Source organism: Macrobrachium nipponense, chromosome 33 (genome assembly GCF_015104395.2).
Source record: "Macrobrachium nipponense isolate FS-2020 chromosome 33, ASM1510439v2, whole genome shotgun sequence".
Classification (NCBI taxonomy): domain Eukaryota; kingdom Metazoa; phylum Arthropoda; class Malacostraca; order Decapoda; family Palaemonidae; genus Macrobrachium; species Macrobrachium nipponense.
The window spans coordinates 47024549-47044186 of record NC_087219.1 but is presented as its reverse complement, the minus strand read 5'-3'; the positions used below and the strand labels follow the sequence as shown (position 1 = coordinate 47044186).

At 36.4% G+C, this 19638-nt stretch overlaps 1 protein-coding gene across 2 annotated transcripts in view; it reads left to right on the top strand.

The window, feature by feature from the left end:
* Window positions 1-19638, top strand: part of LOC135203148 (sodium-dependent proline transporter-like) — a 32939-nt gene that overhangs the window by 3885 nt on the left and 9416 nt on the right. For both annotated transcript variants that reach the window (XM_064232820.1, XM_064232821.1), the window contains exons 2-8: window positions 11022-11185; window positions 11877-12011; window positions 13128-13277; window positions 14654-14705; window positions 16415-16614; window positions 16870-17062; window positions 19153-19378. In XM_064232820.1, the coding sequence (XP_064088890.1) occupies window positions 11022-11185; window positions 11877-12011; window positions 13128-13277; window positions 14654-14705; window positions 16415-16614; window positions 16870-17062; window positions 19153-19378 (1120 nt within the window). The remainder of the gene's footprint in view (window positions 1-11021; window positions 11186-11876; window positions 12012-13127; window positions 13278-14653; window positions 14706-16414; window positions 16615-16869; window positions 17063-19152; window positions 19379-19638) is intronic.

Here is a 19638-nt window from a genome sequence, read left to right as displayed (position 1 = left end):
CGCTACCTCACTTGCTTTTTTATTTACTTCGGACCATCGTTTCGAAATGCTAATGACAAAAGAGTAAAACAATTTACGATTCATAAATTTCAAACACGTAAATGTAAGTTCTAAACCACATAGACCTCAGTATGTTAAAGGATGTGAAAAGCAAAGTTGTTATTTTCTTCCTAATCTGTATTCGTCCCACGACAAATCATAATCGGTTAGTATACTGTTTCGTACAAATCAGATCTCTCTTAGGTACATAATCATATTAATTGATACACACGGAAGTACAGAAACGCCATAACCTAGTCTCATGCTACCCTCGGCCAAGTCCCAGCTACGCTGGTATTTTCTTCTTGAGATTTAGGAGCTGAGATCAACCTTTGTATGTACACACACACACACACACACACACACACACACACACACATATATATATATATATATATTATATATATATAGATATAATATATATACTATATATATATATATATGGGGTGGGATGAATGTGGAGAATCATAAAAAAGAAACATATACATGACCGCGAAACAATTAATACTGACTTAAACATCTTGATACTGCCCCAGTCTCATTCCATAGATACCCACACGAACAATTATTCAAGATGTTAGTATATCTGTACCCATTATGTGATCGGGGCACGCACAAAAATTATTGGAGACAGTTAGGGACCTTGAACGACCTTTAACCTCAGCTCGAGGAAAATACCAGCTTAGCTGGGACTTACCCAAGAGTTGCATGAGATTAGGGCTACGGCGTTTCCGTACTTACGTGTGTATTAATTAATATGACTATTAAATAATATATACATACATATATATATATAAATAAATATATACTTTTTGTTACATCCACGATGACATTTATTGTAGTAAAAACATTAAAACGACGAAGTTATGTCGTTTAATGTGAAATTCACTCTACTTCAGAATAAACACATTAGATAAGCGATTCGTCACTAAAGCTGGGGTCACACATTCACGTATCCCGACGGCGTATGCCCACGTATGTGAAATGACCTTGAACAGCTGGTAAAGAGGACACGGGCTGACGGCAGCACCGTACATTGCGCCGGAAATATACGTGCAACGTTGTGGGGCCGTAGGGTACGAAAGGGCCCGTAAACAAAGCATACAGTTCCCCTTGTCAACTTCGTACAGCAAGAAGTATTCGCCCCTGTTCTAAATCATCATGGATTAAACAAAATAGCAGCCTTAGGAACTTAGTTAACAACTGTTGAAATGAGATTCCTTCGCAGCCACACAAAACTAATACAATAAAAATGCATTACAAGAGCCCCAGACTAACCCTAGAGCACTTGATGTGCACCAAAACACACATCAATTGCACTTTAACTAAAATATGAAGCTATTTCAACTTAAAAACTACACAATGAAAAGGAAATGAACTGAAAGATAGAAAATAACAGAAAAGCAGAGAGAGAGAGAGAGAGAGAGAGAGAGAGAGACTTCAATGAGAACCTGATATAAAATAACCAGAATGATAAGATACTTTAGAAAATATTGACATATAAAATATAAATACTTGAAAAGACACTTAACATTTTAAAATATAAAATATACACTAAAGTTCTCGATGAAGCTCGAGGATGGAGACGAGAGAGAGAGAGAGAGAGAGAAGAGAGACCTTCCCCACCTTACCTTACACCTTACAGACCTTACATCTTGTTCGGGTTGCCCCAGGTCCCTCAGTGTGAGGTACCTCTAATGTCTACCAGAGAGTTGCTAGTACATCTTCCGGTATATTTTGCATCTTCCAATCTTGGATGGTCTGGGATGCAGTTTAGATATTTGTCGAGCTCATTCTTAAACACAGCTACGCTCACTCCTGATATATTCCTCAGATGAGCTGGCAACGCATTGAATAGACGCTGCATTATCGATGCTGGTGCGTAGTGGATTAATGTCCTGTGTGCTTTCCTTATTTTTCCTGGTATAGTTTTGGGCACTATTAATCTACCTCTGCTTGCTCTTTCTGATATTTTTAGTTCCATGATATTTTCTGCTATTCCTTCTATCTGTTTCCATGCCTGAATTATCATGTAGCGTTCTCTTCTCCTTTCTAGACTATAAAATTTTAAGGATTGTAGTCAAGGTCTTTAACTTCTTCTATTCTAGCTGTAAAGGACCTTTGTACACTCTCTATTTGTGCAATATCCTTTTGATAGTGTGGGTACCATATCATATTGCAATATTCAAGTGGACTACGAACATATGTTTTATAAAGCATAATCATGTGTTCAGCTTTTCTTGTTTTGAAGTGCCGTAACAACATTCCCATTTTTGCTTTACATTTTGCCAACAGAATTGCTATTTGATCGTTGCATAACATGTTCCTATTCATCATCACACCAAGGTCTTTAACTGCTTCCTTATTTGTGATTGTCTCATTATTAGGTCCCCTATATGCATATAGCTTTCTTTCTCTGTCTCCATAATTTATTGATTCAAATTTATCAGAGTTAAATACCATCCTATTTACCTCTGCCCAATCATATACTTTGTTAAGGTCTCTTTGTAGAGCGTTCCTATCTTCATCACAAGTAATTTCTCTACTTATTCTTGTGTCATCTGCGAAACTACTCACTACCGAATCCTTAACATTACTGTCTATGTCTTCAATCATAATAACAAACAGTATTGCAGCTAACACCGTACCTTGCGGCACACCGGATATTACCTTGGCTTCATCAGATTTCTCGTCGTTTGCAATAACTATCTGTTTTCTGTTGTGTAAAAATTCTTTTAACCATCTTCCTACTTTATCCACGATATTGTGTTTTCTAATTTTCTTCGCAAATATATTATGGTCTACTTTGTCAAAAGCTTTTGCAAAGTCTAGATAAACCACATCTGTTTCATTTCCGCTTTTCATATTTTTGAATATGTTCTCACGGTGGACTAACAGTTGGGTTTGTGTACTTTTTCCGGGTACGAAACCATGTTGTCCTTTATTAAACAAATTATTTTTTATTAAATGTTTCATAATATTTTTCTTCATTACCCTTTCATACACTTTCATAATATGTGATGTTAGACTCACAGGCCTATAATTACTTGCCTCTAGTCTTGATCCACTTTTGAAAGTAGGGGTAATATATGCTAATTTGTGCTCATCATAAATCTTGCCTGTATCTACACTTTGTCTTAATAATATTGCAAGTGGCTTTGCGATAGAATGAACTACTTTCTTTAACAAAATAGCAGGCACTCCATCAGGCCCTGCAGCAGCTCCATTTTTAATTTCATTAATAGCCTGCACAATATCAGCTTCATTAATATCTATGTCAGCTAAATATTCACTATTTTCATCCCTTACTTCTATATCATTATCTTCATTATCTATTCTAGGGGTGAATTCTCTCTTATATCGTTCTGCCAATATGTTGCAAATTTCCTTTTTTTCATTCGTTAATCTCCCTTCATTCTTAGAGGGCCTATTTCTATTCTTCTTTTATTCATCTTCTTCGCATATGAGTATAATAGTTTGGGATTTTGCTTCATATTTAATAGGGTTTTTTCTTCCAAGTCCCGTTTTTCATTTTCTTTTGATTGTATAATCTTTTGTTCTGCATTTTCTATCTTACTTTTTAGTTCTATAACTTTCCATGCATTTTTTTCTTTTGCAAGACCTTTTTTTCCACTTTCTGATTTTCTGGAACAAGATCCTTCTGTCTCTTGGTATGTATGACTGACGTTTACTTTTTCTTCTTCGGTATATATTTATCCACTATTTTCTCTAATATTTTTTTATTAATAATATCTCCGTATTTTACCTTTATGTCATCACTTACGAAAATGTTATCCCAATCTTTGTTTAATTCTTCATTATTTCTGAACATTTTATATTTTTACTGTAGAAGTTGTATTTCCATATCCTTCCCACTTTTTCATTTCTTGCTTATCTCTGTTTTCACTTGCTTTGGAATGGACTGTTAATTCTATGACATTATGGTCTGAAATACTCGCATTATAAACTATTATTTCTTTAACATAATTCATCTCGTTCACAAATACTAAGTCTAAAGTATTTCCTTTCTTGTTGGCAGGTGATTTATTTGTTGAATGTTGTATTCTAGTAGCATATCTAATAGCTTTTCGAATTGCCTCTTATCTTCTGCACTACTATTACTCTCTTTTTTATATGTAAAAGTACATCCACAATCTCCTATTCGTTCTTTCCAGTCTACGAAAGGAAAGTTGAAGTCTCCAGATAGGAGAATAGTCCAGTCCTTGTGATTTCTACATATATCATCCAATTTTTCTATTATTAAGTCAAACTCTTTAGTATTAGGAGGTCTATATATTACTATGTTCATTAATTTTTCAGATTCAATTCTACCGCTATTAGTTCACATTCTGAGTTACTATATTTCTCATATATTTTTCCTTGTTTTTTTGTCTTTCCCATATATTGCGGTTCCCCCTTGATTCCTATTTTTTCTATCTGATCTATACGTTTGGAACCCTTTTATTTGATCATCATTCCCAGTCTCTTGGGAATACCAGGTTTCACTTATATTCATTATATCTATTTTCTTTTCAATTTGGGTTAGTTCTTCTAAGTACTCTATTTTTCTTTTTGAGTTACTTGTAACTAAACCCTGCGCATTCATCACTATGATGGTTTGCGTGTTTTCTCCTTCATTTAATATTGGTAATAATAAGGATTTTCCCATGTCTCTTTCCTGTTCTGGTATGTTGTTCTTTTTTTCATTTCCAGAAATTCTGACATTAAAAAATCCAACTTTTCCATAATATTTGTTCTTCCTTCATCATAATTATTCATTTTGTGTCTGAATCTGCAATTTTCTCCATATCTGCAATATCCTCTTGCATAATAAACACAGTTATTATCTCTTGAGTAGAATCTTGGAGCTGATGCATTGAAATTTTTTGCTGACACCTCTGCATATCTCGTTGATGGCTTGCTTTTTTCTTTTACCTGATATTCTTCATTCCTCTCTTTATTTGTTTCTTTCTTATTTTGGATTTTATTACTTGATTGGTTATTTATATGATTATTTTTCATGGCTACGGGGCAGGGTGCATATACATTTTTGTCGAACTTACATCCTTTTCCTTCTTTTAGGTTTTTGCATATTTTTGGATGTAGATCTCTGCAATCATCCTCATAGCCAGAGAGAGAGAGAGAGAGAGAGAGAGAGAGAGAGAGAGAGAGAGAGAGAGACTTCAATGAGAACCAGATATAAAATAACCACAATGATAAAGATACTTAGAAAATACTTGACATATAAAATATAAATATATACTTAAAAAGACACTTAACATTTAAAATATAAATATATACACTATAAGTTCTCGATGAAGCTCGAGGATGGAAGAGAGAGAGAGAGAGAGAGAGAGAGAGAGAGAGAGAGAGAGAGAGAGAGAGCACCAAGTAATAAAGTTCCTTTTTTGGTCTTAGATGTAGTTTTGTAGTTTGTGTTGAAAAATTTTGCTTTTGTCTTTTGCAGTTTTTGGTCATATATAATTTTGTCGTGAGTTAATTTTTCATTCCATATGTCTAGACTCTGATATTTGATTGGTACTTTCAAAGTGAATACAAAAAATTTCTTTATTTAAAATTATTTATTGTACTGAGATAGTTTTGTATGTCTTATATGGCACTGCTGACCTGACCTTTTTTATACAGCGTTTCCACGTCGTACAGGGTTGTAAACGTGCGAGTCGGTTTCTCCGTAGGGTTGCCGCGCAATAAGGAGGCCCACGTGCTTCGCGGCGAGAAGAAAACCGCGGCGGCGGCGAAAAATGCCTATGAGCCTAGCGCCGCCTACCCCGTTACAGTCACCGTGGGTCCCACGTGCAATGCCTGGAGCTACGTCAGGTGACATTTAGCGTGACCACCCACGACCTGTTTTGAACATTTCAAAACTGGAGTGGGCTACGGCGCTCCAGTGGGTGGAGCTTAGCGCCCGGACGACCAGTCACCGTACGTCCACGATTTTACGTATGTTTTACGGAACATTTACGGTTTACTGACGTAAGCTTTTGCCAACTATCAATTTCCGCTCATACGTGGGCGTGCGTGCGTTGATACGTGAATGTGTGACCTTAGCATAAGAGGACTTGAATATCAAAATCATATATATATTTATATATATATATATATATATATATATATATATATATATATATATATATATATATATATATATATATATATATATAGTATATATAAGTCATATCACATTACCGTGATTCATATACATATATCGAGCTACAAATGTCTTTAATATCTAATTCGCTCTACCTCGGAATTAATATATTTTCATATATGTTTAACCGAAAGGGAATTTTTTGGGGGGATAATAGAATGCCCGGCGGGTAGCGGGGTGGGTTATGGCTTTACTTTCGTCGTGGATTTGAAGGTGTCGATGGTTCGTGCCCGTCAGCCGGCAATTCATAATTATTATCGCCTAAAAAAAATCCCCTTCGGTTAAACATATATGAAAATATATTAATTCCGAGGTAGGAGCGAATTAGATATTAAAGGACATTTGTAGCTCGATATATATACATATAGTATTTATATTATATATATAGTAATATATCTATATATATATCTATATATATGTGTGTGTGTGTGTGTGTGTGTGTGTGTGTGTGTGTGTGTGTGTGTGAATGCGCGCATATGTTCAGGTATTCTCGTTACGAGGCAGACTGTATTTCTAAGCTAAATCATTTGCGGCTTGAAGCAAATTTTCCCCTGCAATTACCTATGCATATGAAAACTCTCAAGGATGACGATTAAACTATCATTTAGCTGTTGGTGGTTTGAAAATGGCCATAAAAATTCTAATCTCGTTGATTTCTCTCTTGTTTTTAAAAAGATCTTGGCAAATATCAAGAAATACATTCGTAAATTTACTGTATCTATGAATGTTCAAACAAAAGCCCTCATGAACTCCCTACATCATATTAATGGCAGTACGTGTCAAGGTGGGCTCCCGCGGACAAACTTTCGATCTTGTACATAAGTCCTAAATGTTTAAAGGTTCCAGAAAAAGTGGTTGCGGGAGACCGATATCAGGACCCGAGGAAATAACTCTAAACTTAGAGAACAATGACCCTAAAAACGGTGATCACGCCGCTGGATTTAAAACGCCACGTGGCTAAAATTAGACGCAAAACTGAACTCACTCACACAAGATCGTTGCCTTGACTTCGCCACAAGTACAGGCGCCGCTCCTTCCTCTAACAGACTGTATTGTTAGTTAAATTATCCCCATTACAATACTGATAGACTGTGTTTGGAATTATAATCGTATTTACATCAAAAAGGAAGTTCTAATAATGACTGTTGGAAAACAATTCTGAAATCTTAATCAGATTAGGCCTATTCGATGTACCCTACTGAAGTTATATCATATCCCAATTGGCATCATTATCTCTGGGCTAATTTTTGAACGACTTCATATTTACGCTGTTCCGGGCTATCAGGCGCTCCCAGTTTGTTCTTCAACTACGGTTCATATTTTTCTTTAGTGTCGAGTTAATCTTTTTTCATAGACTAACCGTTTTGAACAGTTATGCCTATTGTCTCCCTCGCTCGAAAAAACTTTCTATATCTTCACATTATTTAGTTCTGGGGACAGCTTAGTTGGTAGTCTGGTTGTTGTGTACTCAAAAGTCTGTTTTCCTATATCCAAATCATGAAGTTTGCTTCATGAATTTACAAGAACTAGTGTGTAATAAAGTAAAAAATGCATGCTTACAACAGCGTAAGTGTCAAAGCAACACGCGCACGTAATTTACTGACGTTCTCGTATGAGATCCAGTTCTTTACTAGTCGAGGTAAGTTACCTGGGAATTCCCAAGGACTTTACTTTGACAGTTTCGGGAAAATACTAATTCAGCGAACACTGTTACGTGTTGATGTTAATATTTTTTAAGCATTTTAAAAATACTCTACAAGGACTTCCGCTTAAGTTTAGTTAAATATAGAACTAATGCCGCATGCGGCATTTAGATTTATTTTTTTTATATTAATGTGTTTACACTAATTTTGATGAATATAGACTTATATGCTTACCATTCTTTAATGTACATTTTCTTCGCATACTCGTGTTTGATTTGTTACAGTTAGACATAGGCCTTGTGAACATAATTTATAAACACACCTATATTTTCACGGACGAACAAGAGATGCAAATTAGTCGTGATAAAGCAGATGGGTCTACTTCTACCTCTACTCACAACTCGGCGGGAAGACGGCAACTTCTCTTTTTCTGAGTGACCCAAGAGCAAGAGCTTGTGTTGGCATAGGGCCAGCATAATCATCAAAAACCCCGTTCTTCCATAATCTTTTGAATTACCAGTGAAAAATACAGTTATTGTGGAAAAGACTTCACAATAACATTTTCATTTAGAATTTCGCATTCCATGCACAAAAAACAATATCAAATACCATCCTTTACAGTTTTCTGTAAATGAAAAAATATTCTACCGGCTTTGCCTGTCCGCCCTCAGATCTAAATACACCACTGTGGCTAGAGGGATGCAAATTGGTATTTTGATCATCCACCCTCCAATCATCAAACATCCAAATTGCAACCCTCTAGCCTCAGTAGTTTTTATTTTATTTAAGGTTAAAGTTAGTCATTAATCGTGCATCTGGCAGCGCTTTCCGGGGCAATAGAACCCTACTTTACTCTGCCGCATCTGCTGAACAACTGGAGAGTTGCAAACTTGCAATCAGTTCAGCTGCCGGTTAGACTGATAGTTGATGATCTTATACAGAATGTACAGAAAACTTGATTGCGCCGAAGAGATTTCTGCGCATTTCTTTACTTGTTTCAGGATGGTATGAATATGGGAAAATATCTTGGACAGAAAACTAAGTAAAAGAAAGAAAAATGTAACCCATTTACTCAGTATCAGTCGACAATGGCGATTCTAAAAGCTGCGGTCTAGGTTTAGGTAACGTTCCTTCCTTTGAGTTTCGAGAGGCTGAAATATCTACTGCTTTCTTCATGTTTAATTACACCCACCCTTCTTTGTTTCTTTTAACATGTCTCCTCTTCTCTCCTTCTAGCCTGGGCTAGACAAGAACATAAGGTTTTGCGTTCCGTTAAACTTTGCCCTTAAAAAAAATTATGCACGCTAAGGTTCTAATTATCTCTCTCTCTCTCTCTCTCTCTCTCTCTCTCTCTCTCTCTCTCTCTCTCTCTCTCTCTCTCTCTCTCTCGTCTCTCTCTTCTCTTCCGCTCATCTCTCTCTCTCTCTCTCTCTCTCTCTCTCTCTCTCTCAGTATCATCGGTTATAAAGTAATACTGCTTCAGAATTACAGAAATTACATTAATTAGTTTTATCTGTGGTTTGTCTATATCATCTCTTTATTCACATTCTTCCTCATAATATGGTTGTCCTGTTATGAGAAAATTGCTTATCAAGATAATAATAATAATGTGTAAGTTCCCCATACTTAGATTCTAAAACATCTTGCAGAAAGTTTTAAGAGAAAACGTTTTCCAATGTTCCATGGGTAACCTAGCTAAAAAGAATGTGATTCACTTACTGTTGCAAAGTCATGAAAACCAAATAGGTTCACGTTACGTAGGGCGTTTAACATAGTCTGCTGTCTTAAATTTGAGCTATTTATCTTAGCCAGTGTTATAATTTGACAATAATACCCATTAGATCCGTCTGAGGAGACCAAACCGTGTGCTAACCATGTGGAAGAATGCCTGTAAAGCCTTTCATTAATTGAAGTCACTTTACACCAAAATGCATGTTACTTTTTATCACTTTTTGACATAAATGTACGAAGGCAGGGGCAGCGTTTGGCAAAGGGAGGAGTGGACGACCAAGAACATCTGACATCGATGGTGTAACACAAACCTTAATCGTTCTCCTACAAAATCCATCTGTACAGCTGCCATACAGCTACCACGTTCAACAGTGCACTAATTCCTGCACAAAAACTCACACAGGCACACCAGCCAAATGATAAACAAGATGAAAAGAGCTTGCAGGGAACGAATTTCTGGGGATGAACGTTCCTCAACCGAGCTTGTTTCAGTGATGAGGCAAACTTTCAGGGAAACTAAACACATAATGTAAGAATCTGGGATCAGAACACCCCCCATGTGACTAGGGAACTTCACCGAGATAGTCCAAAGGTGAATGTGTGGTGTGGGATCATGTGCAATTGGGTCATTGGTCCATTTTTCTTCAACGAGACATCAATTACTGCAGATGGTTACCTTGACCTTTTAACTGAATATGTGGCACCACAACTAAATGACCTTCGACCAACCATCATTTTCCAGCAAGTTGGTGCACCACCACATTGGGGTCTGCATGTTCGTGGGTTCATACATCAAACATTTCCAGACCGGTGGATTGGAAGGGACGGTCCAATTCCCTGGCCACCTCGTTCACTAGATATCACTCCCCTGGACTTCTTGCTATGGGGTTATGTTAAAGATATCGTGTATCGAAGAAGATGCAGGACATCACTGATCTGAAGCAAAAGATCACTGATGCAGTTGCCACCATTGATGAGGCTTTGCCACAGCGAACATGGCAAGATATCGAGTACTGTCTTGATGTATTTCGTATAACTAATGGTGTCCATAAAGAGGTCTAGTAAAAGAAGGAAAAAGAATTCAATACCAACTCCTAATTTTGTAATTATTTCCACATATTTGCCTGTTCATTTGCTTTTGTAATATATTTTCTAAATTGTAAAGAGACTTTATGAGCACCCTGTATGATTCTCAAGAATTATAATTAGTTTCAAAATTTCTGGAGAAATCCCTTGTAATGGCAAATGAACTTTAAATGTGTATATTTAAAAATATATATGTAACTATACAAAGCCTATTTAATCAAAGGAGAAAAGTTTTGGAAGGTATAAATCAAACACTCACCATAAGCAGTAATAGTCGATGAATTCATGATGGTTATATTTTCTACAAAAGGAATCTTACATTTAAGATTCATACACTTTAATTTTATTTTCAGAATTCACGACAGCCTGAGCCTCTTCAGGAAGAAGCTGAAAGCCCCACTCCCTGAAAGAGGAACCTTCAAGAACTGGTGGTCGTCTGTGTTGGCTCTTATCAGCTACTCAGTCGGTCTAGGGGACTTTTGGAGATTCCCATATCTTTGTTCAAAACATCGCGGAGGTAATGTCTGATCAGCTTTTTTTTTTTCTGGTAATCAGCCGGATTAGATTTTGTTTCACCCATGTATGGTTAGACGAATTTGCGTTGGCTCTAAAAAGCTACTTATTCAGCCTAGGAAACGTCTGTAGGCTTCAGTACCTATGCTGCAATGATCTTCCATTTTCTTTTTATTCCTTTTCCATGCACATTTCTAGAGGACCTCTATCGGCTCTCACTTGGTTTCTTGCAGTTTTTAGTTTTGCAGAGTTAATTTTCTCATTAAGGGGTAATAGTTTTTGCATACATGTCTGTAGAGATCTCAGTCATAGACGTAATGTCTCTGATTTTGGATTTAATCTTAATTGCTTAGGTTAGTCGGTGATTGTTTCAGTTGTTGATAAGGCAGTGCTGATGTGTTTGTCCTATTTATATCATATTTTTGAGATGATAATGTTAACAACGCACGTGAAAGCAAGAGTGTATGTACAAACCTCCAGATCTAGATTATATATTTTCAATAGTGAAATAATATTCATAGTGTTCTGCAACAACTTTGGCCAAGTTTGCCTATCAGTGTCCTGACTGGCAACTAATATTTGTCCAAGGTATAGTATTCTGGTATTTTGTAAAATGTAACTATCAAACCCCTGAAACAAAATACCAAATAATTGAAATCATCACTCTTCACTCATTCTGAAACTTTACTTTCCAGTAACATTCCTGGTCCCGTATTTCATCGCTATGATCTGTATCGGCGCGCCTCTCTACTTCTTGGAACTGGCCCTGGGACAGTACGTCAGTTTGGCGCCAACCCAGTTGTTTTCTTACTTGTGTCCTGCTTTATCCGGTAAGTGAAATGTGATATAAAGAAACCAAAACTTTTTTTTATGTAGAGGCCAGTTGAACTAGCTTTCAAATGTCTTAATTGCGCTTAGGCCTAAAAAAATAAATTAACCAAGCCAATTTTAAAAAGGGGAGGAAGGGAGGGAAGGTGTGGGTTAGCAATTAAGAAAGAAAAAATCTGCCTCTCAGACAATGAAAGGTTATGAGAACCGAGACAAACAGAAGCACAGAGAAAATGACAGACCTTGGCAGTAGACGGGAAAAGCAAGTACCTGAACCGAACCATTAGGATTCAGAAAAATCCTTTAAGTTTGTCTTCCTACTTCCTTTCCTTTGACTTAGCCTTACAGTCTCATGTCTCTGTCTCACTGACTCCACGTTTACTTCCACGACAACATCCACAAACTCAGTCTGCCTAGAAATTTATTGGTTTCTGTTGCATCTAACCTGGGCCATTTCACATAAATAATTAGTTCACGTAGTCTATCAAATACCAGTGACAAATTGTATCTGAGAGTTATCCCACCTGCTTAATATTCAATTATTTTTATAAAGGGAGAAGCTGCATTTTGAAGGCTAGTTAGTCGAGTCAATAGCCATTTGCTTCAGTGAGGGTGCGCAGTGATTAATAATGATAGATGACAAGTAGATAGGCGCTAACTGCAAAGTAAACTAATGATAGAAAATGATAATTAATTAAGATTATTAGGTTTTTAATCAGTTAATAACCCGATTGTGCAGGGCAGATACACGAATGAAAAATAAATGAGAATAGTTATTCCAGGAGTGAAGTGTGGCATGACTGAGACAATAAAGATAATAAGTAGTACACAATATTACTCAAGGGATGGCATAAGGATGCCACTGTAATCACTATAACTCAGTCGAGAATTACTGCTCATGGTTTACGTCAACTTATACCCTATAGCATCACATATTCCCGTTGCCATTATGGCCTCTCTTTTTCATCACCTCAGGATCCTCTCTCTCTCTCCAGAGACTTTGGTCCAGGAAACTTTCTTTCCAATCATTTACTTGGAATTGATATAACTAGTACACAATTGATGAATTAATTATGACTGACAGCTGAATAATGAATAATAATTACTAATCACCACAGGCGTCGGCTACGGAATGATCCTGATTCTCTTTGCTGTCGTGATCTACTACAATATAGTGATGGCCTGGACGCTCTTCTACCTGGGAGCCGGACTGAGCTTCAAGAAGCCGGAGCCCTGGGGCACGTGTGAATACCAGTACATGCCACAGAGTAAGTGGCTGAATGAGTGCACAGAGTACTTTAGCTATGCAATGTTCCAAGTCAGTATGTGGTAGTTCCGGTGACTGGTTGACTGCATTGTACTGTATTTGAGCGTTACAGGTACCCAATCGGTAATGGCTAGTTGTAGTGACCAATCAAATGCTTGATATTACCGTATACGCAATTAGTTAATTCTTTTGGTGACTGAGTATTACCAGCTTTGTTAGTAAGTGCTATTTAAGGTGACTGATTGATTGTGAGGGGAATTTTGCATTACAACGTGACTAAATAGTATGTCAATAATTGTGATGATTGATTAACTGGACTGAGTACTACCTAAGCGTTTTATCACCCGGACAGTAGACGGTATTTGTGGTTAATAATTAAGTAGAGTACTCAAGCTTTAAAATAAGCCCCGTCAATAGGGGCTACCTGGGAGTTATTATGGTTGTTTTGGTTTTTTATATCAAATGCTGTTATATTTTCGCGACAGTATTAATTTTTCTTCGGAGTTGTACTTATAGTAACATCAATTATGATAAAAAAAAAAACAAATTCTTGAAAAATGAATCGGCTGGTTCCACTACAACAGGAATTATACAAACCGTAGCACACATGACCTTATGTGTTACATTACCCTTTTCTATCACAGGGGGCACATGCTCGACTTTCCCCCAATATATACAAACTAAAAATGAGTGGGTTTGTGACAAAGCCAGGTGTCAAGGTGCTCAAAGATCCCAGAGAACGTGTGCGTTCATGGCAAATTCGTTAGCCTCTCCTGTCCAGTCTAGGTTAACAGTAAGAAAGGTTAGGTTGTGTATTGAGAGATTAACTGTATCTTCGGGATAGATTTTTGGCAAACAAAATGATACAGAAATACTACAGTACATAGATGAACCAGCCTGCGAGAGTAAATTGCAAATGTGTCCCGTTTCTTAAATGCAATAATAATAATAATAATAATAATAATAATAATAATAATAATAATAATAATAATAATAATAATAATAATAATAATAATAATAATAATAATAATAATAATAAATAAATAAATAAAATAATTATACAGAATCCATACTCAATTTTTTTCACAAAAAATAAATAGTCACAAATAAACAAACAAAACAGAAAATTATCACACATGGTGAGTAAACAAACGAATAATCACATTATAAAATTAAAAATAAGACTTAGAAAGATAGGTAACTAAAGAAAGCCATAAAGCATAGATGAACAACAGTTGAAAAAAGATCGAAGTATGATTGATGGGAGGATAATCGTTTCTACATTCTGGTTTCAGATTGAGCTAGACAAAACATTGACAAATTCTAAGTGCAAACGAACTTCCCACTTATATCCTGTCGCTCATTATTCACTTCCAGATTGCTCAGCGGAACCTGGAGGGCGCCTGGTAGCTTCCAGATATTATTTCGAGTAAGTTTCCAACTTGTTTTAAATCTTTTTGATACAGAAACTGCACATTCATTCCCCCAGTGCATACAGACAGTCATTTTTTTGAAATTTCCCTTCTCTCCCTGAAAAAGGTAGTTCCAGGAGGAGGTCCCCTTCGTCTCTTTGCTATCAGTTTTGAACAAGGTTACTATACTAGATTCACATCAACCGTGCATTTGATGCCTAGACCAGTCCCTTACGACGCTCCTGATTGGCTGTTGATAAGCCAATGACATGGCTGGAAACTCTCAGTCTCTCGAGAGAGTTCACATGGGTAGGTTGTGTGTTCCACCTCACCTGAAAGACGTATACCTCAGGGGGGGTTGGAACATAGATCCTACCCATGTGAACTCTCGAGAGACACTGAGAGTTTCGAGCCCTGTGATTGGCTTATCAACAGCCAATCAGGAGCGTCGTAAGGAACTGGCCTAGACCCCAAAAGCACGGTTGATGTGAATCCACTATAGTCTTAAATCCTTATGTCCTATGTCTTATGTCTTATGTCTTATGTCCGTTGAAATCACAGTAGTTGACTAACTAACATGAACACTGTTCACTGCTGTGGTTAATTATTGAACAATGGGTATTTGACAGGATATGACCCCCATAATATTATTAGGTCGTCCTTACTTAGACTGAATCCTTGGTTCTCTTTGCTTTTAAGATATATATATATATATATATATATATTATACATATATGAATTCAATATAGTATAATAATATATATATATATATATATATATATATATATATTAGTATATGTATATATTATATATCATATATCTATATATATCCATATATATGAAATATATATATATATATCGTGATATATATATATATGTATATATATATATATATATATATATATATATATATATATAAAAACTAAAGGAGTAAAACGAGACAGAAATCTTATGGACATTTTACCACCATATCTGCTTTCAATCATATGCTTGCAAGGATAAAGGAGACATTTTGAGGGATGAATAGACAATGAAAGGATGCGGTGACCTTGAGGTTATTGTCAAAGACGTAGGGAAAAAAAATAAAAGTAGGTGAGAGATCGGAACATTGACGAACAACGCTAGAAATACAGAAAGGATCAGAAGATATGCCATCCCCAAACATAAAGTGACATAAACACTTAAATTTGATCCACCAGACCAACAGAGAAACTGACTAGACATCAGTGTATTAGACAATCAGTACCCGTTGTATTATCACTAACACAAGAAAACGTTTAAAAAAACGCAATTTGACAAAAAAAAAAAATGGCATAATAAAAGAGCCAGATCATCAGAAAATTCCTGAAGGAGCCTTTCACGTATACATATTTTGGTACACTTGCCACGCTAGTCTTTAGAAATGTGATACTCCTTTTAAGTTACATGTTGAGAATATGGGAGAAAGCATAACATTACAGACACTAGAGTAAAAGGGAAATTAATATTTCTTTAGTTATAACAGCCAAAGAAAATAGGATTTCCATTTTTCAAGCAGGTTATAGAAGTTATCATTCTTTCCACCAGTATCTTCCATTCTTTCTGCAAAGCGAAACCATGTAATCGCGCTAGTCTAACTTTTTTTTTTTTATCTGCTATACATTCATTGTAAGTGATCAGTTATTTGAGCACATCTCAAGGGTTTCCTTTGATACTACCCTTTATCAAATTTTCATCTTTGCCACAGACACATCGTACTAAACCAACCAATAGGCGATGAGGTTGAGCTCGGAGCAAACGGCATCCAATCCAAGATGGTTTTGGCCTTGGGAGTGGCGTGGTTACTCGTCTTTGTGTGCTTGGCGGGGGGTATTAAGAGTACGAAGAACGTCTTGATCTTCACTGTGTTCTGCCCTTACGTCATCATGGCTTGCATCTGGGCTTGGAGTATGTTTGAATTAGATTCAGTTCCATTACTTTTATTGTGTCTTTCGTGAACATTACCTGCAGCTGAGCCACAGGACCTTAGACATAGTTTGTAGGTGGCGTAATTAGTAGTACTACACTGGTCTCACTTGTAGACGTGTAAATTATATGTGGTCAATCTTCTATTCTCTGGTAACTTGCTTAATAAGGTAATGGCTGTATTGGATTGTTCGACAGCAGTGCCATATTATAGTCTTTTTATTGATTCTCTCACAGCCGCTGACCAATCGGAAGATCGTATGACCTACACGCTGCCAGACACCTTCTTACAACTCGACATGAACTACCTTCTAACTGAGATTAGTGTTTGGAACGATGCATCCACACAAGTGATCTACTCCCTGGGCGTTGCCTATGGGGGCATTACCACGATAGCCTCTTACAACAAAATTGATCAGAACATTCTCAGGTGGGAGAGTCATCGTGTTATATTCTCCTGTTACATTTCTTTACTTTTTACAGTTACGTTCTTTAGATACTTATTTTTTCATGAATCATTTTACGTTCCTGGTAAATCGGGTGCAGGTAGATTTATTAGTTCTCCCAGATATGAACCTGCTTGAATTACATGTCCATAACATGGAAGATTCTAAAATTATTTTCTTTTCTGGATTTTCGAATCAGCATATATCTTTCCAACCATACCAGAATGAATTTTCTGACTTTAGATATATTTAACTAACTTTTTAAAGAAAGCAGCTAGATATGAGATGCTAACATGGGCATCCGCAACAAATTTTCAAAGAGGGGGCAAATTATATATATATAATAATATATATCATATATATATATATATATATATAATATATATATATATATATATATATATATATATATATATATATATATATATATATAGCTTGATGATGAATAATAGTGCCAAGACTAGGAAGAACATTCTTTAATATTACGAGCTTTCGAGGTTTAAAACCTCATCTTCAGGCTGAAAAAATGACAAGGATGAGAAATCACTAAAAATTACATTAAAATGAATTGTCTGATCAAAAGGTTCAGTAAAAACATAAAATAAAACGAACATCACATACAAACTAGTGATTTAGTGATTTCTCATCCTTGTCATTTTTTTCAGCCTGAAGATGAGGTTTTAAACCTCGAAAGCTCGTAATATTAAAGAATGTTCTTCCTAGTCTTGGCACTATTATTCATCATCAAGCTAAGATTTCCAAGTAGCCGCCCATTACTGAGACTATATACACACATACACACAACACACACTACACACACACACACACATATATATAAATATATATATATATATATATATATATATATATATATATATATATATATATATGTGTGTGTGTGTGTGTGTGCGTGTGTGCGCGTGTGTGTGTGTGTGCAGTGGAACTGGAATGCCAATTATTGAAGTGAAGCAAGGCGTGATAAAGTAAAATACAATATTATATTGGCTTTATTTTTAATAGGTTACCTGAATTCAAGTATATTTCTGGAAAGAACAACACAGTTAAATACTGTATACAAATATTATACAACACATAATACCTTTAATTTACTTAAACTGAAAGAATATATTATAAAATGGAATGAAAACAAAAGTGTTGTAGTTAAATGTAATAAATATAATGTATATTTAGATATTTTCAAGGAGTTCAGGGGGTGGGGGCAAGTGCCCCCCTCTTGCCCCTATGTGCAGGCGCCCATGGAAGCCAATGAAGTGTGATACATCTTTTTCTCCGATGCAGTGAATTTCCTTAGATTAACATGGTGCTTAAATGTGATGACAATTCATTTTGCCATTTAATTCATCATTGGGACACAACTATTTACAACATGAACTATAGTAGATTCACATCAGCCGTGCATTTGATGCCTAGGCCAGTCCCTTATGGCGCTCCTGATTGGCTGTTGATAAGCCAATGACAGGGCTGGAAACTCTCAGTCTCGCTCGAGAGTTTATATAATGAGGATGTATGTTCCACCTCTCCTGACGGATGCATTTGAAAGACGTATCCCCCAGGAGAGGTGGAACATACATCCTGCCTATGTAAACTCTCGAGAGAGACTGAGAGTTTCCAGCCCCGTGATTGGCTTATCAACAGCCAATTAGGAGCGTCGTAAGGGACTGGCCTAGACATCAGATGCACCGGTGATGTGAATCTACTATAGTGAATCTTATTGGAACGTTAACCTAAAATATCTATCCTATGTTTTGACACATAATTAGCCTAAGCTTTGGGCTTAGAAAAATTAATTACATTATACCCTAGATGGAAGTGACTATGAAGCGATATGGAGATTCGATGCCCTCCACGCAAGCTTTATAGACCTTGCTCCAGGCACTGTAATTTTCTTAGATTTTTCTGACGTAGTGTATAAAAGTAATGAGATCCCTCATCCAGAGATAGCTAGCAAGAAATCAGATATTCAGGTATTTCAGTTCGCATCATTCTTTCCCTCTTCCAGTGATTTGAGATTGACTCATGAAAATTCTAAGTAACCCACGCCTCTCTGTTGCAGAGACACCATCATCGTGTGCCTGTTCGAGGCCCTAACGTCAATAGGTTGCGCATACGTTGTCTTCAGCATCTCCTACTACATGTCTAAAGAGTTCCTGATGGTCAGTGGTAACACTCCTGAGCTCGTCTTCGTCACCTTCCCTGCGGTGGTCTCCCGGATGGGATCTGGAGGGATTTGGTCACTGCTCTTCTTCTTCATGATTTTCGCTCTGGGATTTGACAGCCAGGTTGGTTCAAGTTTTGCAGTCTGCTGTAGGGTTCGATGGTCAGGTAAAAGGTTTTATAATTAGCTCTGAATGTGAGATCCATACTAGTTCAAGTTTCACAATGAGTTATAGGGTTTGATAGTCAGATAAATCTAGGCTTTGCAACTAGCTCTGGGATTTCAGAACCAGGCTAGCTAAGCTTTTATAACTAGTTATGACATTTAACATTAAATTATATCAAGTTTCATCGTCGACTATGGTGATTTGAGAGCCAGATAAGT